The sequence below is a fragment of the Ictidomys tridecemlineatus genome, chromosome 7, assembly GCF_052094955.1.
Source record: "Ictidomys tridecemlineatus isolate mIctTri1 chromosome 7, mIctTri1.hap1, whole genome shotgun sequence".
Taxonomy (NCBI): Eukaryota; Metazoa; Chordata; class Mammalia; order Rodentia; family Sciuridae; genus Ictidomys; species Ictidomys tridecemlineatus.
In genome coordinates, this window is record NC_135483.1 from 98,262,199 (window position 1) to 98,289,395 (window position 27,197).

The 27,197-nt window shown below is 36.1% G+C and overlaps 1 protein-coding gene across 2 annotated transcripts in view; it reads left to right on the forward strand.

Moving 5' to 3' along the window:
* Epb41l5 (erythrocyte membrane protein band 4.1 like 5) overlaps positions 1-26,756 on the forward strand; it is a 112,249-nt gene extending 85,493 nt beyond the window's left edge. The window contains exons 19-25 of one of the 2 annotated variants that reach the window (XM_013365577.4): positions 4,341-4,469; positions 8,477-8,541; positions 11,413-11,503; positions 13,216-13,290; positions 15,996-16,037; positions 16,397-16,524; positions 22,801-26,756. In XM_013365577.4, the coding sequence (XP_013221031.2) occupies positions 4,341-4,469; positions 8,477-8,541; positions 11,413-11,503; positions 13,216-13,290; positions 15,996-16,037; positions 16,397-16,524; positions 22,801-22,867 (597 nt within the window). In that variant the 3' untranslated portion in view covers positions 22,868-26,756. Of the gene's footprint in view, positions 1-4,340; positions 4,470-8,476; positions 8,542-11,412; positions 11,504-13,215; positions 13,291-15,995; positions 16,038-16,393; positions 16,525-22,800 lie in introns of both variants that reach the window. The other variant, XM_005315912.5, reaches the window with a different exon arrangement.
* The last annotated feature ends 441 nt before the right edge of the window (positions 26,757-27,197 follow it).

The window sequence follows — 27,197 nt, forward strand, 5'->3', positions numbered from 1 at the left end:
TTCTTGCAACCAGAGATTACCAAGCTGTTTCCAGAAGGGCCAGATAGTAAATATTTTAGGCTTTGCCAACCATGTAGTCTTTGTCAAGCTACTCATCTTTGCCCCTATTACAGCAGGAAAGCAGCATAGAGGAATGAGCATTGCTTGTTCCAGTAATTTTTACTTTCAGTGGCCCAAACTTGCCCTGTGGGTTGTACTTTAATGGTCCTTTTTCTTAGTTGTTACAAATGTAACCTAGTAGCAGATTGCCATTATCCGGGATCAACATCGTTGTTTTTACTATTTTGATTTACATTCTATTCAGACCTAGAAAGTGTGTAAGCAAAAAGTAGCTTTCTTTCTCTCCACTGGAGTTTGTACACAGAAGGCATGATGATAAGTATGATTCCCCTTTGGGGAACGGAAGCAGTCTTCAGATATCACCCATACAAAGGAATGCCACACTTCTCCAGGAATCAATGGGCTGGTGCAAATCACTTAACTGGTAAATTAGAGATGATAACTTTTTGTTTTAATTTTCTTGTTTGTTTTATAATTTTTATTTTTTGGTATGGGGATTGAACCCAGGGATGCCCCTAATATTTTTTATTTGAGATAAGGTCTCACTAAGCTTCTGAGGCTGGCCTTGAACTTGAAAACTACTGTCTCAGCCTCCCAATATCAGACGTTATAGATATAATCCAGCTGTTTAATAATTTTAAAATAGTCATTTTTTTTGTTTCTGGCTGTTATCAGGCTGTTATGCTGTTAAGTTCACATTCAGTTTGTCTTGTCTTAGGCACTCTTCCAGTTTCATTTACATTAAACAACGTAATGAAAAGAAGCAGATAATAAATTGTGGTTCAAACCTCTGTGTATATATAGAAAAGTAAATTATATCTAATCTTTTCTTTTTTTAAAATTTTTTTTAGTTGTTGATGGACCTTTATTTTATTTATTTATTTATATGCGATGCTGAGAATTGAACCCAGTGTCCTTACACATGTGAGGCAAGTGCTCTACCCCTGAGCCACAATCCCAGCCCATCTAATTTTTTCAAGCAGCATTCTTAACCCGCAGGCCACAGGCTTATCCCTAACTATAAGTAGGGTCCGTAAGCCCCATGAAATTCACATACCCTGTCTTTAATTAATTTGTGCATTTTTCTGAAAAGCGGACCCAAATTTTTTTCCAAACTCTCAGAGGGGCCCATAATTAAAAACAATTAACCATTATCAATCTTAAAATAAAACTACTTGCATCTCTTGAACTTTGAGGAATTTCACGTTTAAGAAGTGCATGTGTATTAATATTTTTAGTTTTAGTAATTTCAGTATTTCTGAGGCATTTAAATGCAGAGCTCACAGAATTAGGACCTCGGTGTATAAGAAAGCACCGTTTTTCTTTTGTTTTATTGTTTACATTGTTTTCCAAGGGCACTTGGACCTTTTGGGAATGGTGGGTGTCATTCTGATTGGGACTGAAGCAGACTTTGAATCTACTTCAACTCCTTACATGAACGCCTAACAAAATAGACTTTTATAGCCAAGACTACTCTATAGTGGAGTTTCTTTTTTTTTCTTTTTTTTTTTTTGAAGGTATGAATTTATAGATTTTTTTTGACATTATTATCTATTTTTTTATTGGTTGTTCACAACATTACAAAGCTCTTGACATATCATATTTCATACATTAGATTGAAGTGGCTTATGAACTCCCAATTTTACCCCAAATGCAGATTGCAGAATCACTTTGGTTATACATCCACACTTTTACATAATGCCCTATTAGTAATTGTTGTATTCTGCTACATTTCCTATCCCCTACTATCCCCCCTCCCCTTCCCTCACATCTTCTCTTTCTACCCCATCTACTGTAATTCATTTCTCTCCTTGTTTATTTTCCCATTCCCCTCACAACCTCTTATATGTAATTTTGTATAGCAATGAGGGTCTCCCTTCATTTCCATGCAATTTCCCTTTTCTCTCCCTTTCCCTCCCATCTCATGTCTCTGTTTAATGTTAATCTTTTCTTCCTGCTCTTCCTCCCTGCTCTGTTCATAGTTGTTCTCATTATATCAAAGAAGACATTTGGTATTTGTTTTTTAGGGATTGGCTAGCTTCCCTAAGCATAATCTGCTCTAGTGCCATCCATTTCCCTGCAAATTCCATGATTTTATCATTTTTAAGTGCTGCGTAATATTCCATGGTGTATAAATGCCACATTTTTTTTTATCCATTCATCTATTGAAGGGCATCTAGGTTGGTTCCACAGTCTAGCTATTGTGAATTGTGCTGCTATGAACATCTATGTGGCAGTATCCCTGTAGCATGCTCTTTTAAGGTCTTTAGGGAATAATCCGAGAAGGGCAATAGCAGGGTCAAATGGTGTATAATGGAGTTTCAATTTCACATTCATTTCAAAATTGAATCTGATTTGGGGTATTAGGAATCAGAGTATCCTTTTAATTCTTTTGGTTTTCTTTTTGCCACATTTTGGCTCCCCAAGGCAGATAAGTTAACCGCATAGTAAGTGGGTGCCAGTGGACTTATAGGTTATAATAAATTAATGTGAAAATATTTTAAAGCTATTATACTCAGCTTATATTTAGTAATTATTTTTCTTTATATATATACATATACATATATATATATATGATAACTGTAGAAAATATAGATTTAAAAGAATAGAAAATATAAAGTCATCCATTGTGCCACTAGTAGGTGGCAATATATATTTTTTAATATTTTCTTTTTAGTTATAGGTGGACACAGCATCTTTTATTTTATTTTTATGTGGCGCTAAGTATCCAACCCAGTGCCTCTGAGCCACAACCCTAGATGGCAATATTTTTAAAGCCAAATACTTCCAAAACACTTAAATGACGTATGCATTTCAAAACTAAAAATGTGGTTCTAGGGAATGAACCTGGTGTCTCATGCATGCCAGGGAAGTGCTCTACCACTGAGCCACAACCCTAGCCCAATACACAGCTTTTTAAAACTAAAAAGTTGTCACATTATGGGTAATAATTAAATCACATGAATACTCATTTATGTGTTTACTCCAACCTCTGTTAGACACCTAATTTTTACTGTCTTGGTAAATGTTGTGATAGTCTTTTAAATAAGCATTTGTAGTCATCTTTGATTATGTCTTTGGGATAATACCCAGAAATTGAAAGTGTCAGTTAAAGGATAAGCATAATTTTGAAGCCTTTAGTGATTTGGCAAAACTGACTTCCAGAAAGATAGTAACAATTCTTACTCTTAGGAATTTAGTTGTGTGTGTTGAATTCTTGTTTTATTTTTAACATAGACAGAAAAAGAAATACCTGCATATGTCTGAGGCAGATTGCTCGTAGAATATTATAATGAGCAGATAAAAATGATTAACAAGCAATCTCAAGTCTGCAACATTATTTTCTCCAGGAAAAAAAGAAACCTGTCAAAGCAATTTGAATGAGCCATGATTGAAAAAGCTATAATGATTTCAATTAACAGGAACCATTCTGAAGACTTGGAAGTCATAGGCTAGCCTAAGGAAATAATTTTCAGACTTTATATTTATCAGAATCACATGGGGCAGCTTGTTATAATTTTAGATTTTGGGTTACTACCTAGAGGCAGATGTGGGAGATCACATTGAGAAACACCAAATTAGAATTAGCACATTAATTGAGTCTTTTCAAACTTTGAAAGCATGCTACAGTGTATAATTCTATACCTGACAGCTAGCCTTGTGTTAATGGTTACTGTTTATTTTAAGTTAGGCAAAATATCAATTGTAGTGCAGGTAATTTTTCTTTTAAACATATTAGTCTGCTTCCTTTCATTTATTTCTTTTCATAATAGCTCATTTTAATTGTTTGAATTATTGTATTTATTGACTAGATTTGTGTTTTATTCTACATTTTTCATAAATCTGTATCTGAGAGTGACTTTTTCCTGGCTTTGTTACATATAATCCCAGACATGGCCAATATCCTGGTAATAGTTCCAGAGTTCCAAACATGAAATATGAATAGGTAGGAACCTCAAGAAATTATTGTGCTCGATTCTCTTTCTTTAAGTAACTTAACTGTATCCTCTGGGACAAATGCCTGAATTAAACCACACGTGGAGAATGTGTGACATTTGCTTTCAGCTGTATTTTAGAATAGATTCTCCAGAGGCTAATCCTGGGATTTCTGGAGTTGTCTGAAGGTAGGTGATTGCAGGAGTTGACTATACCTGGAATTAGAGATAGCTGCCCAGGCATGATTTTTTAATTGTCTGAATATGAACTTTCGACACTCTTTTCCTATTTCCATGTAAATATGAGCTGTTGAGGTTGATTACAGTTTGATTTTTAATATTTAGAAGGAAGTGGTGAAGTTGACTGAAAAATGCCTTAATAATGCCATTGAGAGCCCCGCATTGAATGCCATGAGAGTTCCTCCTGACTTCAAGAGTAACATTTTGAAGGCTCAAGTAGAAGCAGTGCATAAGGTAAGCTATCTTTAATAGACAGTCCTGGTGAAATGAAAAGTATACACTATTTGATCCAGCTATCCCCCTCCTAGGTCTGTACTCAAAGGATTTAAAAACAGCCTACTACAGGGACACAGTCACTTCAATATTTATAGCAGCACAGTTCACAATAGCTAAACTGTGTAACCAACCTAGATGCCCTTCAGTAGATGACTGAATAAAGAAACTGTCATACATATATACAATGGAATAATTACTCAGCATTAAAAGAGAATAAAAAGTATAGCATTTGTAGGTAAATGGATGGAGTTGGAGAATATCATGCTAAGCAAAATAAGCCAATCCCCAAAAAACTGGTGCCAAATGTTTTCTCTGATAAATGGATGCTAATCCATAATGGGGGGGGTGGGGATGAGATGAGTGGAAGAACTTTGGATGGGGCAAAGCAGGGGTGGGGGTGTGAGGGAAAAGGAGTAGGATATATGGTGGACGAATGGTGTGACTCTACTTCATGTACAACCAGGGAAGTGAAAAATTCTTCATTTATGTACAATGAATCTAAGAGCTTTCTACTGTCATGTAAAAGTGATTAGAACTAATAAAAAAGGGAAAAAAGAGAACAGAATATAGAATTTAGCAAGAGACTAGAGGTAGAGTACAATAGTAAGAAACACATTCATAATGCCTTTCTCAAATCTAAATGCAAATTCAGCTCAACTAAGATGAGTTATTCATGGAGTAAAATGTCAGAATGAAGATACTCTGTTGTGTAAGTACTTAAAAAATAAAAAGCCAAAATACTTTTAAAGTGAGTCCTTACTTATTTTCATTTTTATAGCCAGAAAACCCCAGTGATTTTTTGTTGTTTATTTAGTTCTTTAACCATTAAGTCTATGATGCTGTATCCTTCAACTACTTCTCACCACCCATGTATCCTCTATTGGGCAAAATTGTGAGGTAAAAGGTAGAGTGGTTTTGACATGATAAAGGATATAGTGTGTAGGGTCAGCCCTCCAGGAAGAATATGGTAGCCATGCCTTTTCAAATCAACTCTTCCTTGATTCTCCTCACCTTTGAAACTTTTTCTCCATGCTGAAACCAGAACGAAGGCTGTTTCACCAAGTCAGACTTACCTGGTTGTCAGCAAACTTTAAAGTCTCCTTTTGTTGAGAAGTTATGCTTGATTAGAACTGAGATGACAGGGAATACTGTTCATGCTTTTTATCCCCCTCCCCAATGTAAACACATAGCATGATATTCATATATCAAAGTAAATACAAAATACAACAGGCGCCATTAAGAACCCCATTTCTGTTCTGTAACCAACCAACTTTCTGACTTGGGTTAAATCAGTTCATTTCTCTGAGCCTAAGTTAAATTATGTTTAAAATAAGATAATGGTAATACCTACATTTGATGAGTTGTAAGAATAAAGCATCCTAATAAATGTTAAGGACGTGGAATAGTGCCTGGCACACAATAAGCATTTTAAAAGGGTTGACACCCATTATTGGAAATAGCAATAGCTTTAATAGCTATTATGATTCACTATGATCTGATTGGGGATTTTTTTGCCTTCAAAATTTGTATGTGAAAACTAATCCACAGAGCATTGCTGTTGATAGGTGGAACTTTGGTGAGGCATGGTCCCTTATGAATGGGATTAATGGTCTTGTTGAAAAGTCTGGAGAGAGCCAGTGCCTTAATCTTGTACTTCCTAGTCTCTGGAACTGTGTGAAATAAATGTTTGTTATTTGTAGGCCACCAGTTTATGGCATTTTATTATCGAAGCCTGAATAGACATTATTATCTTATATTTCAGTTTCATCTTTCTTTATGTAAAGAAGAAATAATTTCAGTAGCTCTGAATTATAGGAATTGGATTTTATAGTTATAAGCCTCATGAAGAAAAATCCAGGATAGTCGCTTTCATGGTAGAAATCTACCAAATAATAATAGTTTTATACAAACCGGCAGAAAGTAGAAGAGGAAGGAAAACTTCTCAATTCATCTATGAAACTAGTGGTATTTCTATACCAAAACCAGAAAAAAATTAGAAGAAAATTAACTCCAAACTAGGACTTCCCTTGAACCAGATATAAAAGTTCTTAACAAAATATAATCAGATCATACTTAGCAATTCAAATATAGGATCATACATCATGGTCATAGGGTTTCTCTTTGAAAAGAAGTTGGATTATCATTCAAACCCAGGTATAGTTCATTTGTTTAAAAATGCATAAGATTGTCTCATACAGAAAAGGCGTTCCATAAAATGCAGCATTTATTCATGATAAAAGCTTTCAACACAGTAGAAATAAGATGGTATTTCTTTAGCCTGATAAAGACATGTAGGGAAAAAAGTCTATAGTGAATATCACATTTCATGGAGAAAGACATGTCCACTGAAATAGCTTAAAGACTGACCATCACTGTGTTGGTGATGATACATTGCTCGTAAGAATATAAAATGGCCTAAACACTTTAGAATAAAGAGTTTAGCAGTGTATTAAGCACACATTAACTGCCTGATCCAACCATTACACACTTAGTTATTTACCTAAGAGAAATTAAAGCTTGGGCTCACATAGATATTAGTACATTATAATGTTCTCAGCAAATTTATTTGTAAAAATTGGAAACAAATGAACAGATATTGTGGCATGTCTGTATAGTTGAAATGCTACTCAGCATCTATTGGTGATATACGCAGCAAGATCATGAGGGAGGGGCTGGGGTTGTGGCTCGACAGTAGAGTGCTTGCCTAGCACATTCGAGGCCCTGGGTTTGATCCTCAGCACCACATAAAAATAAATAAATAAAATAAAGGTGTCCAAGTACAATTGAAAAATAAATATTAAAAAAAAAAGATCATGAGATAATCTCAAAAAACATTGCTTCTCTAAAGAAGCAGACCCAAAAGTAGGTATTATCTGAGTTTAATTACATGAAATTATGGAATGTATAGATTGCTCACAAGTAAGGGTTTTTGAGGGGATTGAGTGAAAAAGCCTTGAGGGAATACTTGGTGTGTGGGAGGATAGTAGAAAGAAGTGGTGCATGTGGTGTGTTTATGCACCTGTATATACTTTGAAAATTCATTGAGGCCTACACTTAAATTTCATCTTTTTTTTTTTTTTTGGAGGAATGGTTGTGCTTGGTTAAACCCAGGGCCTGGAACATGTTAGACAACTTCTCTAAGTACCACTAAGCTACCTCACCGAGTCTACATTTAAAATGTGTAAAGAATACCAATAAAGTTTGGGGGAAAGCTGAGCTCTTCAGAAAAAGGCCTTTTTTTTTTTTTTTTTAAATTTCTCTTCTAAAATATATCTTGCATTTAAGGGGGGAAAAAAAAGCCAAATACATGGCTTAACATGTTTGGGTTTTTTTTTTTAACATAAATTTTAAAAATTCTGGCCTTGGGGCTGGGATTGTGGCTCAGTGGCAAAGCGCTTGCCTCACATATATGAGGCTGGGTTTGATTCTCAGCACCACATAAAAATAAATAAATAAATAAAGGTATTGTGTCCATCTACAACTAAAAAAAAATATTAAAAAAAATTCTGGCCTTGAATCTTTGTGAACACACTGTGATATCTTTTTTTTTTTTTTTTTTTTTTTTTAACTAATGATTGAACCCAAGGGCACTTAACCAATGAGCCACATCCCCAGCCCTTTTTGTATTTATTTAGAGATAAGGTCTTATTGAGTCCCTTTGGGCCTTGCTGAGTTGCCAGGCTGGCTTTGAACTCTTGATCCTCCTATCTCAGCCTCTGAAGCCACTGGGATTACATGCATGCCCCACCTCACCTGGCCCACTCTGATGTCTTAAAACAATTGACAGCAGTATAGTAAGTGCATGGGAATTTGTATACCAAACATATTGAAATTGAGTCTTTGATAATTAATTTGGCTACGGGATAGGATTGCATTAAGTATAGTATTGATAAGTGGTGGTACTTCTTATTTGAACTAAAGCCTGGAGCAAACTGATAATTTTTTTTATGGTTTCATTTCCTTAGGTTACAAGAGAAGATAGCTTATTAAGTCATAAAAATGCCAGTGTTCAGGATGCTACCACAGACAGGTACGATTCTTGGTAGAGAGAAGTAAATTGATTTTCTGATCCTTTCCTGCTGCCTTTGTGTGTGTGTGTTTACTTCCCCAATCTATCATTGTGGTTACATGATAGATATTTGAAAAAGAGCTTGAATTCACTCTTTTCTACCACAGAGCCACTTAATACCTACTTTTAGATTATTTGAAGAGACTCCTAGTCTTCCTACATTCTCACTTGTCTTAAGTTAATTTTAAAAAAATAGAATAAAAAAAAATCTTTAGCCAGATGCACTGGTGTATGACAGAAGGATCACGAGTTCAAAGCCAGCCTTAACAACTTAGTGAGGCTCTAAGCAACTTAGCAAGACCGTGTCTCACAATAAAACATATATATGACATAACTACACAATGGAGTAATACTTAGCCACAAAGTGCCCCTGGGTTCAATCCTTGGTACAAAAAAAAAAAAAAAAAAGAACACCTTTCAAGTTATTTTGAATCTCATAGTATACTTGGTGTGAAATGCTTATCATTTCTCTGGGTGTCATAGTTAACAGTGCCATCACAGTGGCCTTGTGCTTTTACCTACCATTGATTCTCACATTAACTAAACAGATTTTTTTGTTACTTCTCCTACTCTCTTTTGCTTCTTGTCAATGAGTATTATGCCATTTACTTGTCTTGTCAGACTTTTATTCCTTGTGTTTTTTTAAAATTTGTTTATTTTTATGTGGTGCTGAGGATTGAACCCAGTGCCTCACACATGCTAGGAAAGCGCTCTACCACTCAGCCCCAGCCCCAGCCCCTTATTCCTTGTTTTATGCCAGTTTTGTCATCACTGTATATCTAATGATCTGTTCTTATTTGGTGCTAAAAAATATTGGTAAATTAATGTTCTTTTCTGATTTTCAAAATTTTTTCAATGAAGATTTTCTGAATAATCATTCTGTTCCACATGCTGTAAACAACATAGCATATAAGCGTGTATCATCCTTTACGTTTAAGACTTTACGGTTGGTTCTCAACATCCATACTAACTGATGATCAGGGAAAAACTGATGTTACTGCTTATCCCTTTTATTTATTCTAAATTAAATATTGGTGCTAACATTTGTTAGTACTGTCATTATTAAAGTTGTATTTAGAATAAATAGAAGGAAAAGGGGGGCAGGACTGGCCTGTGTTTATCAGAAGTTTTATTAAACTCTTTTTTTAATCTTTTTTAGTTGTAATTGGACACAATACCTTTTTAGTTATTTATTTATTTTATGTGGTGCTAAGGATTGAACCCAGGCCCTTGCACATGCTAGGCACACTCTTTACTGCTGAGCCACATCCCCAGCCCTTATTAAACTCTTAAAGCTATAAAGAGCTTAGGATATACTCCACCTTCCAAATTTATTTTTCTAAGTGGCTGTTTATATTTTGAATAATCTATTTCCCCCCCTCACAATTTGAAATATTGTGTGTTCTCTTTTAAACTTAACATCTGTTTCTGGACCTTTTCCTTTTCTGCTAATGCCTTTCTCCTCATGGCATATCATCCTGTTTTTATTACTCCTTTTGAAAAATATTTCAGGCATAGAGAAAATCATGGAGAATTATGTAATATATACCTATGAACCATATATCAAATTTTGTCATAAGATTTTGTTATAGTAGATAATTTTTATTTTACTTTTAAAAATTTAGATGTATTTCATATATCACAAAATTTCCCCCTTAAAATATGCAATTCATTTTTTTGTGTATTCACAAAGTTGTGCTTCTAGTATTCAATTTTAGAACATTGTTGTCATTTCTAAAAGAAACACCTACTAGTAGTCACTCCTCATTTCTCCACCTCCCTCCCCACCCAGCCCCAGCATCTGACAGCCACTAATTTACTTTTTTTTCTTTTTTTTTTTTTTAAGTACCTGAGATTAAATCTAGGAATGCTTAACCACTGAGCCACATCTTCATTCCTCTTTTATTTTTTATTTTGAGACAGTTAGTTAGGGTCTTGCTAAATTGCTTTGAACTTACTATCCTCCTGCCTCAGTCTCCTGAGCCACTGGGATTACAAGCATGCACCACTGCACCCACCTAGCTAATCTACTTTTTTTTCAAAATATTTTTTAGTTGTTGATAAACCTTTGTTTTTTATTTATTTGTATGTGGTGCTGAGAATTGAACCCAGTGCCTCACACATGCTAGGCAAAAGCTCTACCACTGAGCCACAATCCCAGCCCTGCTAATCTACTTTTAATCTCCATGGATTTAGCTACTCTGGATACTTCTTATAAATGGAACTATATTATATGTGGCCTTTTGTGTCTGCTTCTTTTATTCTTCTAATGCTTATAAAGCCCATATTGTGGCATGTATTGGTACTTTACCAGACTTTATGGCTAAGTAATACTATATTGTGTAGTTATGTCATATTTATACTCTCCTTATTTATTCTTTTTCTCTGGTTCTCTCCATTATTGGAACTAATATTAGTTAAATATTAAATATGTACATAATTTCTCTGGATTTGAGGCTTTGGGAGGAGACTGTAACATCTCTTAAAAGCAGACTTTAGAGGTTTTTAGGCATTATGAATTTTTTCTTTTTGGAAAGGGTAAATCTTTTTTTTTCTGTCATTTAAGTGAGATTTGAGAAGGGAAAGCAAGGTAGTCTGCTACTTTGATCCAGCTGTGAATAAATCTGACCTGTGTATAAAAGCTGTTCTGTGGGGCATGGGGACAGGTTGGGCACATGGGTACAATACTGACTGCTGGGTGTACATCACCAGTTGTTATTTATTTTCCCCCTGTATGAATTCCTTATTCTTTTTCCTAAGTCCTTTTCTTAAAAAACCCTGCCTTTTCCTATAAAGGTCCTACATGATCTGAATTTATCTTTTTCTTTCCAGTGTTGTATTAAATGAGAATAATGTGTTCCTCTCCAAAGATTCTCTTGCTCCGATGTGTACCATGCCTGCAGATAGCAATTCTGTTCTGAAGGTAAGAATACTTCTTTAAGTTTTTTAAGGGAGTATTGACTTGAATTCTGTTTATGCTTTCACTCTTCCTTTTGAGGAGATAAATATTATATGCAAATAGACACTTTTTAAGTTCTTATTAGATGGAAGAGTTCCAGCTATATATCTCAAATATGGGTGATTTTTGTTGAAATTTGTATCTGATTTGTTCTGGAGAATATGAGCTGTGAGAGAGCCTTGATCTATTCATTGCTATATCCCTAGTGTCTCAAAAAACATATGGCACCTAATAGACACTGAGTAAATATTTGTTGGTTGAAATAAACTTTTTGAAATAATGGTGCCAATTATTGATTACATTGCGACATAATCAGCTCATCTCAACTTCTGCATTTTTTATGTCCACATGTCATATGCTTACCAGTTCAGAAGTTACAGAAACCCATTTTATTGCCCATGAATGCTTTAATTTGCAAGTTAAATTTAAAATGGTCTTTGCAAATTAATGCACTGCTTTGCTCTTTTGTTGCATAATGTGTATTTGTTGTAGAAGTCTACCAAGTATTTTACTAAACAGGAAAAACTAAATATCACATTTATTGTCACTATGCAAAAGATATGGTATAGTTGATATTTAGGGATATAATCTTTTAGATTTTAGGGCTTGTGGAAAACCCCAACCTAAAGTACCTTCAAAATTAGGAATTCCTTTTTTTGCTAATTAAAATTCTAAAAAGACATTTGACTACCTGGTGAAATGGAATTCTTAGGTGGAATCTGAGGTGTTTTTAGAACAGAGAAGAACATTTAGTTGAAAGATTTATTGTGTATATAATGTGTCCTAGACAGCATGTTAGTCACTACAGATTAGAAAATGAATGAAACAGTCTGTGTTTTCAAACTGCTTATGATGCAGTGGGAGAGAGAATTGTGCTAGAGTGATAGTGACATACACAAGCTGTTACGATGAATTTAGCATAGGCAACAGGGTGGGAAGGGATGGGGTGGGAGGAAAGAGTTTAAAGAGGAAAGAGCAATTCTTTCATATATGTAACTAAAATTTAGTTGTGTATGGAAATAGGAATAGGAGATTCACGAAGGCCTGAAGACAAATAGATTGAAATAAAAATGTATAAATTTTTTAATTTTGTCTTATTTTTTGAAGGGCCTTTTTAAATGTTCTTTATACTGCAGGTTCCTATTTTTCATATTACTGGACTGGAATTTTGTATTTTATTGTTTTTAAATTCCACCTCCCCTCACAGTGTGATACAGAAGATGCCTCAAATATTAAAATCAACAATTATTATCATTTATGGGGGAGAGAGTTCATATTGTATTCTTTTCCAGTTAGTGAAACATCCAGACATCTTGACAGAGAAGCATTTTGAAATTGAGGAACCCCTTTGATTGACTGTCTCTTGTGCTTTAAAACAAAAAAAACAGGTCAGAGCAGTCATAACCTTACCCAAGTTGTATTTCACCCAAAGGAATACCTATATGAACATATACAGAACACTTCTTTTTTAAGTTCTGATTTGTAGTCTTGTGTTCCCTTCCATGGAGAAGTGGAATCATTAATAACCAGAATTCCCAAATGTTCTTGTTTGCTTAAAGGATTAATACTAACCAGGCGTGGGTCAGAATTTTACATTGGGAAGATATGGCCAAAAAAAAAAAAAGTCTGATGATGAATGAGTCATTTAACTATTCTAGATTCCTTGTCTTATATAGGATGCCACAGATGAATTGGATGCCTTGCTCTTATCTCTAACTGAGAATCTAATTGAACCCACAGTCACACCTCAGGTAAATATGTTTTAAAACAGCAAGATGGGAAGGAATTTTGCCTTGAAAATGGTCTGGTTAGATTCTAGTTTTTGCTTATTTAACAATTTAGTAAAAGTTTTCATTTAATAAGAGTTTGTATTTCAGAAACCACTTAGCATTGCTTTTCTTGTACTAAAATTCTTCTACTTTGAATTTACATGTCACTATAGAAATCGTAGGAGCCTATTTAAAATTCAACACCATATTAAATTAAATGAGAGAAAATATGTGGATAAACAGCTTAAAAAGTTAAGACCAAGTGGGTGTGCTGGTGGTGCACAGCTGTAATTCCAGCTATGCAGGAGGCTGAGGTGGGAGGATCACAAGTTTGAGGCTGGGTTGGGCAAATTAGTGCAATCCCATCTCAAAATAAAACATTAAAAAGACCTGGGGATGGCCAGGCATAGTAGCACATACTTATAATCCCAGCAGCTCTGGAAGCTAAGTCAGGAGGATGGCAAGATCAAAGCCAGCCTCAGCAACTTAACAAGGCCCTAAGCAACTCAGTGAGACCCTGTCTCTAATAAAACATATAAAAGGGTTGGGGATGTGGCTCAGTGGTTAAGCACCCCTGGGTTCAATCCCCAGGACCAAAAAAGACTGGGGATGTAGCTCAGTGGTAGAGCACCACTGGGTTCGATACCTAGTATTACCAAAAAAAAAAAAAAGAGAGAGAGAAAAAAAATTAAACAAAATAAGATTTTATTGAGAGTAAGGTTTTTATTATATTTTTATCTAGGTTATAGTTCCTACTCTTAATGAGCTTCAAAATTAAAATTATAAAATTCCATCTTTCCAGTGAGGAGCCTAGGCAGAACCTAAAAACTAGAGTAAGAATTTTTACTAAGACCTGGAAGAAAGTCCTGGAAGGCATTGAGAATTCTATTACTTTGGGAATGAGTAAATATATAAAATAAATTTATGACAAGAAGGTATCTCTGAGACCAATGGGATAGTATACATATTTTTTTAAAATTTCAGGTGCCCAGATTAGGTTAGACATGCCGGTTAGTCCATGCCACACTATGCTTTGAGGTTTCTTGTAGAGCTTATTTTGTTTTATTCCCTTTATTCTCCAGTATCCACTTCCATTCCTGTTTTTCCCTGAGACATTCATTGTACTGTATATGACATATGTCTTTCCAGCCTGCCTTTCATCTGTTTATTTAGATAAACACAATAATTTGTGTCTCCTTTAAGAATGTGGGAAATTTGGGGGATATATGCCCACAGATTGTTTATTTGAGCCTAGCTCACTAATCCTTACTCGGTGTTACTGATTGCTCCTCAGAAGACTTCCACAGTTAGTATTGCCACCATCAGTACTCATGTGTTACCCTTTCACTCACATTCTCCCTTCAGCCGCACTTTATCTTTCTAATATTTTCTAACAGGAAGGAGTTTTTCTCATAGTTTGAATTTGCATGAGTTAAATTTAATACCTCCTCCAGTTTTTTAATGATTTGTTTTTTTCTGAGTCATCTTTTCATCTTTTGCTCATCTTTCTATTAGTTTTCCTTTCTTTCTTTCGAAGAGTTCTTTGCATAATTTAGATATCAATTCCATGTCAATCTTAGACATTAAAAAATATTTCCTTCTAATTGGTATAATAATACATAAGAATTTTTTATCACAGTATTATTTGTGATAGGTCCTAAGGAGATGGAGCCAACCTATATCTTTTATTCAGGAAATGAATAATATGTAAAATAAATTTATACTCATCATTGAACAGAAACCTTTTTCTTCATCAATTGCCACCTCCTCTTTGAAGTCACAGAGCTATATTCTATATTTACCATAATTTTATTTCCTTTCATTTTTTTAATGTTTAAACCTATTTGGATAGTTTGAAGGGTTATTGGGTAGGGGAGAGTGATTCAGGATGACTCAACTTTGTGTATATCCATAGAAAGGACCAGTTTTCCCAGTATTATGTATTAAATAATTTTCTATCCTTTTATTTTTAATCTTTCTGTGTCTACTAGTTTTAAATGGACTTTTTGTGAACAGTATTTTGCCAGATCTCTTTTGACAACTCTTAACGTGTCTGTACTCTGGTTGAGTTTAATGCATTTGTATTTACTGTAATTAAGATTTGTTTTGCCAAACTATTTTTTGGTTATTTCTTACCATATTTATATTTATTCTCATTCTCTCTCACTCCCCTACTCCCTATTGTATTTTCTTAATATGGTAGGAAAGTCATACTTTGTATGTTTCTGGTTCTGGTGATTAATCTAACTTACTAAGATTTGGACTTATTTAAATTTTTCTTATTAGTAGCTAATGTTACCAGTGCAAGAACTAGTCTAAGTTTCCATATTTACAACTCATGGTCAAATTAGTTCACTTCTGAACATTCCTGCATTATCTCACACATGAGCTTTTGAGGGACACTTCATAAATAATCCATAATAGTATGGGATCTGTATTAAAGAAGAGAGTCTTTGAAAGTCCATGTAAGCTTAAGGGACTCATTAAGAATTGTATTCCTAAGCTGGGGATATAGCTCAGTTGGTAGAGTGCCTTGCATGCACAAGGCCCTGGGTTCAACCCTCAGCACCACCAAAAAAAAAAAAAAAAAAAGAATTCCTACATGTCTTTTAAAATATGAAAAAGAATTATAATTATGATAAATCTATCTTCCCTGAAAGTAAATACATATATAAAATTTTTTTTAGGTGTCTTCAACATCCATGATCACACCCCGGTGGATTATTCCAGTAAGTTCATGAGATTTATGATTTTTATTCTGGTTACTCTTTCAGGGCAAGGTCTAAATGATCACTAGGTTCTTGTTTTTCCTTACAAACATTTGGGTCATTATCAAAGTTGTGTTAACTGAATTTAATGGCTTCAAATTCATGGTTTAATCTTTCCTGTTTGCCAATTTTTAAGGATGTGGCCAAAAATAAATAAATAAAATAAAATCTGAGGTTGAGGATAATTTTTAAAAAACAAAGCAATCATGAACATCCAAATCTTCCTCCCTGCCATAGTCATTAGTGAAGTTGATATGTAACTGATGTGCTGACCCAGTGTTACCTCAGTGTTGAGATGTGTTGTGTCTCTCTCATAGCAGAGTGGTGCCATTTCTAATGGACTTGGAAGATATGGAACGTTGTTGGCAGGAAAAGAAGGACATGGTAATAAAGATGAAATTTCATTGATCTCTCCTCCAGCACCATTCTTAGTAGATGCTGTGACCAGGTAAGGAAATTATTTCTCAGCTGCAGTTTAAAAAACTGCATCTTTTGGAGGGAAAATAATAGTTAGTTAGATTTAAATAACAAATGTCAGTTTTCCTTCTTCTTCCTCCTTCTCTTTTCCATTTTCTTCCTCTTCCTCTTCTCTGCCCCCCCTTCTTCCCCCTTTTTCTTTTTGGTACAGGGGATAGAACCAGAGTCTTAGGCATGCTAGACAAGTGCTTCACTGCTGAGCCCCACGTCTCCAGCCATTTTGAAACTTTTTTGGAGACAGGGTCTCACCAAATTGCCATATGCTGGTCTCAGACCTGTGATTCTCCACTTCAGCTTCCCAAATAGTTGAGAATACAGGCTAGTGTCACTGGGCTCAACCTTCAGTTCTTCTAGTTGAACAAATAAAACTGGATACATCTTTTCTGTTTATCATAATGGGTTTTTTTCCTTTCTACTAGTAGTTTTTTAAAAATATTTTTTAGATGTTGATGGACCTTTATTTTATTCACTTATTTATATGTGGTGCTGAGAATCCAACCCAGGGCCTCACACATGTGAGGCAAGTGCTCTGTCACAGAGCCACAATCCCAGCCCACTACTGGTAGTTTTTTATTAAGGTTTCTTTGTGAAGTCTTTGCTAGATAAAGATAATAATAGGTTTATCTTTAAATTTTTATATTTGTTTTAAATTGATATCTTTTCCTTTTATTCTTTACTATTATGCTTGTTCCTACTGTATACTAGTGATGAATGGCAGTGTCTATCACTATCGGTGAAGAAGTACAGTATGAGGTAGGAAATTCCCAAGGGAAGGGCTCCAAAGTAGCTCATGTCAACATTTAGCTTGCTACAAATTAGATTGAAAAGAGCTCTTCAACTTTTGATTGCTAGGTCCATAACTGTTCCTATTTTGAAAAAGGTTTATAATTGCCTTTACTCTTACCTCAGACCTTTTTCTTAGTTGTTGCCATTCCCCATATCCTCCTGGTGTTGAGAAAGGGGGGAAATTATTAGAGATGATTAACTTAAAAGATATTTATAGGTTGACTTTAAAATCATTCCCTTATCTTCATAGTCTTTTCAGTAATACCATTTCTCACTCAGCAAACACTTTAGTGTCTGTGATGTCCCTGACATTATTTATTTCTGGCATTGAAGATAGTAGTGAATAAGACAGATTGAGACCTGCCTTAGGGAATTTCACATCTAGTCAAATTCCACTTTATGCAAATCTAATGGTTATTTTTCTAATCATTTGTAGCCTAGCAATTGCCACTATAAAAGTATCTCAACAGGGGGTGGGGCTGTAGCTCAGTGGCAGAGCTCTAACCTTGCATGTGTGGGGCACTGGGTTTGATCCTCAGCACCACGTACAAATAAACAAATAAAGTCATGCTGTCCATCTACAACTACAAAAAAAAAGTTTTAAAAAATATTTTTATAAAGGACCAGGTGGTAATGCATTGCAGTTAAATTTACACAGTGTGAGTTCTTAAGGACTTCCAAATTAAAACTTACAAATGAAAAAAGAACCTTTCTCTGTTGCTTCCCCAAATCATCTGTTGCTCCAAGTAATCATAAAAGACTTAAAGAGTGAAAAGATGACAGTTAAATCAGTAGAATAGAATAGAGTCAAGAAACAAACCCTCCCACACACATGTAAGTTACCCAACAATATATGAAGTCAATGATAGTGCAATGTTGTGAGGCAAGAATAGTCTTGAAGTAAGTCAGCTGGGCACATTAGTTACCCTTGTGGGAAAAATTAATCTTGACTGAACCTCATACCATCCACAAGAATTCATTCTGGTAAATTGCAGATCTAAATAGGAAACAAAGCAAGTGCATATCCTTGTGACCTTGGAATAGGCAAATATTTTTTAAAAACAGCTCACAAATAGCTTTAATCAATCATATAGGGAAAAAAACAGTAACTTGAATTATATCAAGAAATTTCATTTATCAAAAGATATAATTCAAGAGTGTAAGGGAAAACTGTCCAGTGGTACTCTTTCTTTGGTGTGCTCTCTCTCCCCTGCTCCCTTACCCCTCTGACTCTGCATATCAGGATAGAAGTCTAAAGGTACATAAAAAGCTCCTCCAAAATCAGGTTAAAGACAGCTCAATAGAAAAATGGGCAGTAGAGCTTAGTAAGCAGTTTGTAGTAGAATATCCAAATGGCTAATAAGCATACAAGATGATATGCAACTTGATTAGTCTTTTGGGGAACGCAAATTCAAACTATTATGTCCCACCACTGCTCAGATGGCTAAAATGAAAAAGACAATATGCCAAATGTTGGTGAATATATGGGGCAATTGGAACTCTGTAAATTGGAATAACCACATTGGAAATAGCTTAGTATCTACTAAAGCAGAACATGCCTGATGATTTAGTGGTGCTATTCTAATATACATAACCAATGGAAACATGAATATATGTCCATCAAAAACATGTACAAAATGTTTATAGAAGCCATATTCTTAATAGTCCGAACAGAAAATTTTCCAATTGCTTATTAGCAGTCAACTAAATAAAAAGTCAACTAAATAAAAAGCAGTGAAAATTAATGAAGAACAACTGCAGTTAGCAATATAAATGAATCACATAAACAAAATTTTATTAGCTATCTATTTCTATGTAACAATCACTCTAGTCTAAGCAGCTTAAAACAACACACATTTATAATCTTATTTTCTATGAGTCAGAAATCTGAACATGGCTGGGTTAAACCTCTGCTTCAAAGTCTGTCCTAACCTGCTGTCAGGTATTAGCCAGGACCAGTTTCTCACCTGAGGTCTCATTCAGAGAAGGGTTTCCAGTCATGGCTGTTGGCAGGATTCAGGTCCTGAAGAGCTATTAGACTGAGAGCCTTGTTGACTATCGGTAGGAGGCTACCCTCCATCCTTATCATGTGGTCCTCTGCAGTGTAATCACCCTTTCAGGCATCAGGCATGCAAACTGAGAAGCCAGTGGAGTCTACTGGCAAGATAGAAGTCACAGTCTTTTATAGTTACAGAAGGGACATTATTTTACCTTTGCTGTATTCTGCTTATTAAAGCAAGTCTCAGGTCCTCCCCACACTCAAGGGGAAGAGATTATATAGGAGTGTGAACATTAGGAGGTGGGGATAACGGGGGGTCATTTTAGATTTTCCCCATCATAATAAAAGTCAGCAAAATAGAGTTCAAAAAGAAACACAGCTCTATAATGGTTACCCTTGAAGTGGTTCACAACTGGAGAAAGCCCTAAAGAGGCTTTTAGAGTGTTAATAATGTTTTATTTAATATTCTAGAGGTTGATTATAAAGGTGTGTTCAGCTTGCAAAAGTCATCAAGCTGTAAATTTCTGATTTGTGCACTTTTGTGTGTGTGTGTGTGTGTGTGTGTGTTTGTGTATGTGTGTGTTTTAGTATTTTATATGTATATGTACATATACATATAAAAGATTAAATATGTGGTCGCCATATCCAGAGATTGAAATTTAATATAAAACAGGCCTAGTTGATAATGGAGAACCTGGAAAGGCTTAGAAATTGAAGTTACCAGATATTTATGGTGATAGAGTAAAGTGGGGCTAAGGATTGGTTGAAAGTGTTTATGTCTATTTAGACCATCCACTATCCACCATCCCCCCTCCCTGTTTATGCTGCATAATGCTGAGGGTTTTCCTCTTGCTGAGGCAGAGAGGCTCTAGATTGGGGAGTTTGCATTGTAAAGCTCCAAGCTGAAAACAGGTTAACTCAAAGTACACACACTGAAGGGTGAGATTTCCATCTTCCTTCTTATAGCAGCTTCTTGAATGCTGTTGGCCAAGTACAGATGTTTCAGTTGAGAAAGTAAAATGCTGTTCTCTGAAGAAAGCAATGAACCAAAGAGGAAAGGCCTACACATATTAACATTTGTGTATCCCTTGGGGAAACTGCCAGAAATCTTCCCAGGAGTTCATTAATCAATGAGTTTTTATTCATATATGTAGTTCATTAATCGATGAGTTTTTATTCATATACGTGCAGCTACCAACCATTCATTCCTTCTCTTTGAAATAGAAGAAAGCTGGAGATTATCAGACATGTGAGGAAAGACCAAATGAAGTAAACTGAAAAAGAAACATAGAAATAAAGGCAACTGTGAAGAAAACTTGCTAAATTATAGTATCTAAATTTAGAGAAAAGATACATTGCATCCATGCAATAATAGTAGGAAATTTAAAAAACAAAAACAAAAAAAACCCAGGAAAACAAAGAACTATTTTTTAGAAAATTGTAAAAACTAAAAATGTTAGAAAATATTAAAAATAAAACCCAAAGAATGTGTGGAAGATTGAGGCAGTTTCCCAAAAGGTAAGGATTAAAAAAAAAAAAAAGAAAAGAAAACTGGGGAGGAAAAGATAAGAACATTAGAGGACTGGTCTGGACAGTCCAGAGTCGTACTTGCATCAGGAGTTCCCAGAAGAGAACTCAAGCTTCCAGATTGTAGGGGTTCACTGAGTACCCAGTGCACAAGATGAAAATAGACCACACTAAGGAACATCAGGAACTTCAGATAAAACTTATGAGAGGATATTCTGTTTCCAGTGAGGGGAAGACAAGAGTACATAAAAAGTATTGGGAATCAGAATGGCAGCAGATGTTTCTGCAAGCTAGAAGATGATCAAGTAGAATCTTCAGATTATGGAGGGAATTTGTTTTTCTCCAGAGTTTTATATTCAGAAAAACTCACCAGTGTTAGATTAGAGATGTTTGTAGATAGGTGGTTTCCCCAGGAAGCTACTGGAAGGTGTTCCATCAAAAAAGTTTGATCCTACAAAGAAGACGACATAGGAAACAAGTGCAGAGATTCACCTGGAGGAAGATGGAAGAAATTCGAAGACAGCAGCTGCCCAGCAGGTCTAGAAAGGAATCCTTTTCAGATTCAAAACACACTCAAATTTTCCCTCTTTACATGACCTGTTTGAAGGTACTGAGATCCACAATTGTGCCTAAGAAGTAGGGGTACATATACATATAAAAGATTGAATATGTGGTCGCCACAACAACAGTAAATGACTCAGTTATTCAATCCTAAGAAAATTAAAATTCCACAAAAGACATACAGTACACTGATACCTGATTATGAAAATATTTACAAAATTACAAAAAAATCCTGTATGTTAACATATAATAAAGTTGGTCATATAACTGTGTTGAAAGTTAATTCAGGATTATGGAGGTGGTAAAGGAGGTATAGAAATTAAACTTCATAGTTCATAATAGGAAGCCATTGTTTAAACACATCACTCAAGAGCAGTCAGAACTTTGCTAGTCCTAAAGCAGGATTTCTGGAGGAAGGCCTGTTAAAACACTGATCACTGGACCTACCCTCCGATTGGATTCACTGTATCTGGAGTGGGGCCCAAGAATTTGCATTTCTAACAAATTGTAGGGACCACTCTTTGAGAACCTGGAATACAGAGAAGTGAAAGAAAATACAAGGGGGTGGGGTGGAGGGTCCCACAGTTGCAAATATTCATTTTTGTGTAGTAGGAATGGAGAGTGGAGGTATGGGTGACTGCTGCTTTCATTTTTAAATCTTGTTAGTGCTTTTGCCATTTTACATTACATTTTTTTGTATTAAGATTTTATGAAATCAAATTAATGTCAGTACATCCTTATATCTAAGCTCAGTTCACCCCCAGCAGAGACTTGTGGCCCTCATGCAAACCCTTCCATTTTTTTCAGATCTCTGACAAATAGATGACAGGTGTGGTGATCTTCTTATAGCCACCTGGGACTATGTTTTTTAAAAAACACATAGGACAGCCCACTTCCCTTGGTATCTCCTGGGCATACTGCTCTTATGCATAGCACAGGACTATTCTTGATATTTAAATGTATGTTAGGCATATTTCATTCAAGGAAGTAAGGGAAATGTTTTTATTTCACATTTCAGTTACCTTGAAATTTTCCTTCTGGCTACATATGGTGGCATATACCTATAATCCCAGTGTTTTGAGAGGCTGAGGCAGAAGGATTGCAAGTTTCAGCAACTGTATAAGATCCTATATCAAAATAAAAAGGACTAGGGGATGTAGCCCAGTGGTAGAATGCCCCTTGTTCAATCTCTCATTTCTAAGAAAGAAAGAAAGAAAAATTAAAATTCCCATTTGTGGAGTATCTCATTGTTAGGTTTAGATATTATTATGTATTCATTTAAATCTGTTATCTGTAATTGAGCTGGTGAAGATGTGAATATTCCCCTACCCCTGCAAATGTTTTCACTGAACAACCAAACTTTCTTCCTTTCAGTTCTGCTCCAACATTGGTGGAAGACACAGTCTTGAAGCAGAAGTGTTTACTGACAACTGAGCTCTAAGGGACTGCCGCTGCCACTACCACCTATAACTGGAATGTCCAGTATTCTCCAGCAGTCTGTCCTGGAATCCGTTTCTCCTGGAATGTGTTAGATTCAGGAGTCTGTCCTTTACTTATAGGTAAAAAAGCTTTACCTAGATTAGACTCCATGAAAAAAAAAAAATTAGCTATGTTTTCCGTCCAACTAGAAGTTTATTTCCACTGTGTTTCTGCCCAGAACAGGGTATCTGGTTTTTTACTTTCTGTAGTTTTATTAGAGTTGGAAATTCCTGACTCAAGGAATTACTTCCCCCTGGCCATTTCCTTCAAACTCTTGGTTCCACCTAGCTGTTGTAAGTGTTCATGACTTCATAGCAAGCCTGTCTCTGGCAGTTAACAGCCTTCTAATTGTTAGATCCATTTTATCGGGGGGAGAGCTTCTTTGTGCTAAATGCCCATTAGAGAAATTGCACTTTACCATGTATTACCTGGAAATCAGGAATTTAGGAAATTGGTGCAGATATTATGTAGGTAGATTTAGGGCTAGCTCTTTCACAGTTATTACAGTAGTACTGAAGAGAAGCTGAGAATACAGAAGTTTTAAATGTCCTCCATATTTTTGACTTATGGATTGGTTATCTAACTACTACAAATTTACATCAAGGTAAAATATAGACTTTTGAGAAGAACTAGAGGGAGAAAAATTGTTTTCCAGCCCTGTCTTCCCACAGGAAGCACTCTCATGCACCACATACTTACCTTACTTTGCAGCCTGAAAGGAGCAGGTTCCTGGTTGATAGACCCTGGGCATTGACCTCAGGCCTCTCCTGTCCCTCTTGGGCCTGATGGGGAATGCAGACTATGTTGTGAAGGCACAGCTCACCAGTACTCTGCAACATCAGGACCTATTTGGACATGGCCTCCATCTCTTTATAATAAAAGCTGAAAAAATTCAGAGCTTTCACATACTAAAACAAAAATACCAGGAAAAAACTAGAGAACTGGGGTGGGGGCAAGAGGATTTTTCTTTTCCTTGAATGCCTGCTATGTATGAAATTTGTCCAGCACACTGAATGAAGTCATACTTCATTAGGGAGTTTGCATTAGTTTAGAGAGTTCTCTCAAAATTCTCACATCCCTTTTAGCCTGTACAGAAAAAGTCTGGATGTTAAAATGCTAATCATTGAAAAGTAATCGACATTCCCCTAACACCCAGGAGCAACACTTATTTAGCTTTAAAACTATATAGACTTAAAGGAAAGTGTTAGTTGCCTTGGGGAATGAGGATGATCTAGAAACCATCCAGGAACATTGTCAGTAATCCATTGTTATCAAGGACTTATATTAAGCTGTATGTCCTGAAATTTGTTTTGTTTTTTAGTTCTTTGCCCTATAATATATATGTAATTGAGTAAATTAGTTTTATAATCTTTAAAACTCCATAGTCTGGACTCTCCTGGGCTCCTGTAGCATAATTATGTGTTCAGGTTGACACATCAGTGTCTGGGAAGCTCAGGAATTTTTTTTTCTTTTTTAATCTAGTAGTTTTCCAGGGATCTGTAGAGATTGGAAACCACTTTTTGCACAAAACATTTTTGCTGAAGGAGAGAAAGTTGGCACTCCTTGCTGGCTGTCTCCCCGTAGCTGTTTCGCTGGCAGTGTTCTTGCTGTTCTTCAGTTGCAGCTTAACCCAGGAAACATTGGACTAGACATCAAATTTTCAGTGTCTTAATAAGCCCTATGCCCTTCAAGTTAGTATTGTGCTGCTATCCTCAGAGCAGCTAGAAGGGCATTGTGGCTCAGAAGATCGACCTCATTTTACATTTTCTAAAATTTAGGAATTAAATAGTCAAAAATATAACATTTGTCTTCAGGTACCTGTATGCTTTCCAGTCAGAAAATTGATAGGGACTTTCATTTGAATCTTAAGCTAAAAGGAAATTTTGCTTTGCCCTGGCATGAAGTGGTAAACACGAAAATAATACTGGAATGATGAATTAGCTCTGACAGATAAAATACCTGTCACTTATGTTTCCTGTCACATCTGCTGCTAATGCTGTTCCAAGAGCTGCTATTACAGCTCATGCTGTTCTGCCCCCTGAGAGCTGTGGTGTTTAGGGAGGCAGGGCTGAGGAAGTCTGTGAATGTGCAGGTAGGGAAAGGGAGGTGTCTCTCTGAGAAGAGAGAAGTACATTGAACCAGTTGAGGATGCTGGCCAAGAGGCTGCAGATAACCCTGGGTAAGAAGACAACTGGTAACAAGAGGCTGAGGTGGGAGGAGGGCAGCCCCGGCACTGAAGGCTTTCCTGGTGGTTTGTGTCCTGTGCTACACTGGGAGTGCTGGGAACAGACTCTCTGCTGCCTACCCAGGGGGAGTGGCCAGGGGAGAATCCTAGCCATGTTACAGCCCTGGAGTGGGAGGGAGCATTGACTTGCTGCTGTAAAATAAGACAACAGAGTTGGCAGATAATTTGCTCTAGACTCAGCCTCAGCATTTGCAAACTAACCTGCAAGAACTTAATTATGAATATTTGTCAGTAGCATCTCTCTCCTCCACAGGAGGGACTCGTGGTTATTTTATTCCTGCTGTTCAGGAGATACCACTAACCAAAGCAGTGAGTAGGTTCCTTGTGTGTTTAGCATTTTTACATTGTTTTAAGAAAATTTATTTTTTAAAAATATTTCATATCTTTGTCTTTAGCTTTATTTACTTTTGTACAACCAGATGCCCCGTGGACATGTATGGATGAGAGCCCTGAGTTGTTGCTTGGATCTAGGCTGCTTGTTCTCTTTATGCCTCTCAGTTTGGGTTAAAGCTTGTATCTTTGTCTTCTCTTAGCCAGGACCTGAAAGTTAAGTCCCTTTGTCCCTTCAGAACTCTGGCTGGTGGGATTATTTGCCAGTTACGTATTGAAGAATCTTTTGTATTTTTCTAAGGATCTTTAAAAGTAGAGTTCTTTGTTTTCCCTTGAGCTGGGTCCCCACATTTGTTCTGAAAAGGGCTAGAAATAATGAATACTTGGCCATTCAGCTCAGCTGGTGGTGCCCAAAGCAGCCCAGACAGCAGTGCGATTGAGCACATCTGTGTTCTGTAAAGTTTATTTTGAAAAGCTCCTGACCCCTGGTTGCCAGCTTTGAAGAATGGCATGATGTCTGTCTCAGAGGCAGGCAGGTATTGAGAGGGGTTCCGTAGTATCACCTGCCACCTAGAGACACCCAGCGCTTCTGGACGTTCATCCTCATCCACTTGTGCTGCAGCCGGGCAAGATGCAGTTGTGGGTCTCAGCAGTCTTTGTGAGGTCCACCAGTTTTTGATTCGTCTTGCATTTGGCCATGTATTTGTTTGAAAACCTGGATACTTCTGCGGACTGAAGAATGCACATTTCTAGATTATTTGTCCCTTTTTTTTTTCCTCTTGAAAACTTAAGCCTGGTTCTTGAATAATCAGAAGAAGGTTAGAAATTTTTTTCTGTTTCCTAGGAGGTTTGGATGGTAGAAATTTGTCCTGAGCTGAACTCAGCTGTGTTAACATGTTGGTAGAGCTGAGATTCTGTAGGATCTGCAAGCCACTCCTTTACCACACTGCTCGAGATAGCATTCAATCACTTCTCAGGATTTCTCCTTATCAGAAGTTTTTTTTTTTTTTAATCAGAGTCCCTTGGTCTTTTTATATTTAGGTATAATAGAAAGTTATGAGGACCTCACTAACTGTTTTATGTTTACTTTTTATATGTGTAAAGCTCTGCAGTAGCTTTGAAACTGTAATTTATTTTTCTATCGAGTGCACTATATTCAGTATGTTCCAGTTTTATACATGACTTGTATTAGAAGCCCTGCACTGAACTGTGAGTTGTCTGTACACTGAAATAAGAACTCTAGCTGTGACTGTTCAAATAAAACTTTTGCAAGACATTGATGTTTTCATTTTCTTGGGCATGTAATACTTGTGTGTTGACTTCAACAGAATTGTTAGGCTACAGCCACCATTAATAGGAATGTGATAGGGTAAATTGAAGCAGTGACTCACAGCAGTGTAGGTGGTGTGAATTTGGGAGGGAAGACATTTTGAAGGTTAAAACTTCTTGTGTCATGTCCAGCAGTCCTGGAGGGTTAAGGCCCTCATAATCCAATCATTTATCTTCCAAACCTTACATTGTCTCACATGTGAACTTTTTGGGTGCACCTAATATCTAAACCATAACACCAGGGCTTCAACAGCCCTTTCCTCTTCTCTGGGGCGCAGCCAATATCCCTTACCTTGGGATGTCTGCTCCATGTCTGCTCCATGTTTATCATGTACTCCCAAATCCCACATGTGCTGTCCCTTGTGGAACTCTTGAGGATTGTTTCATT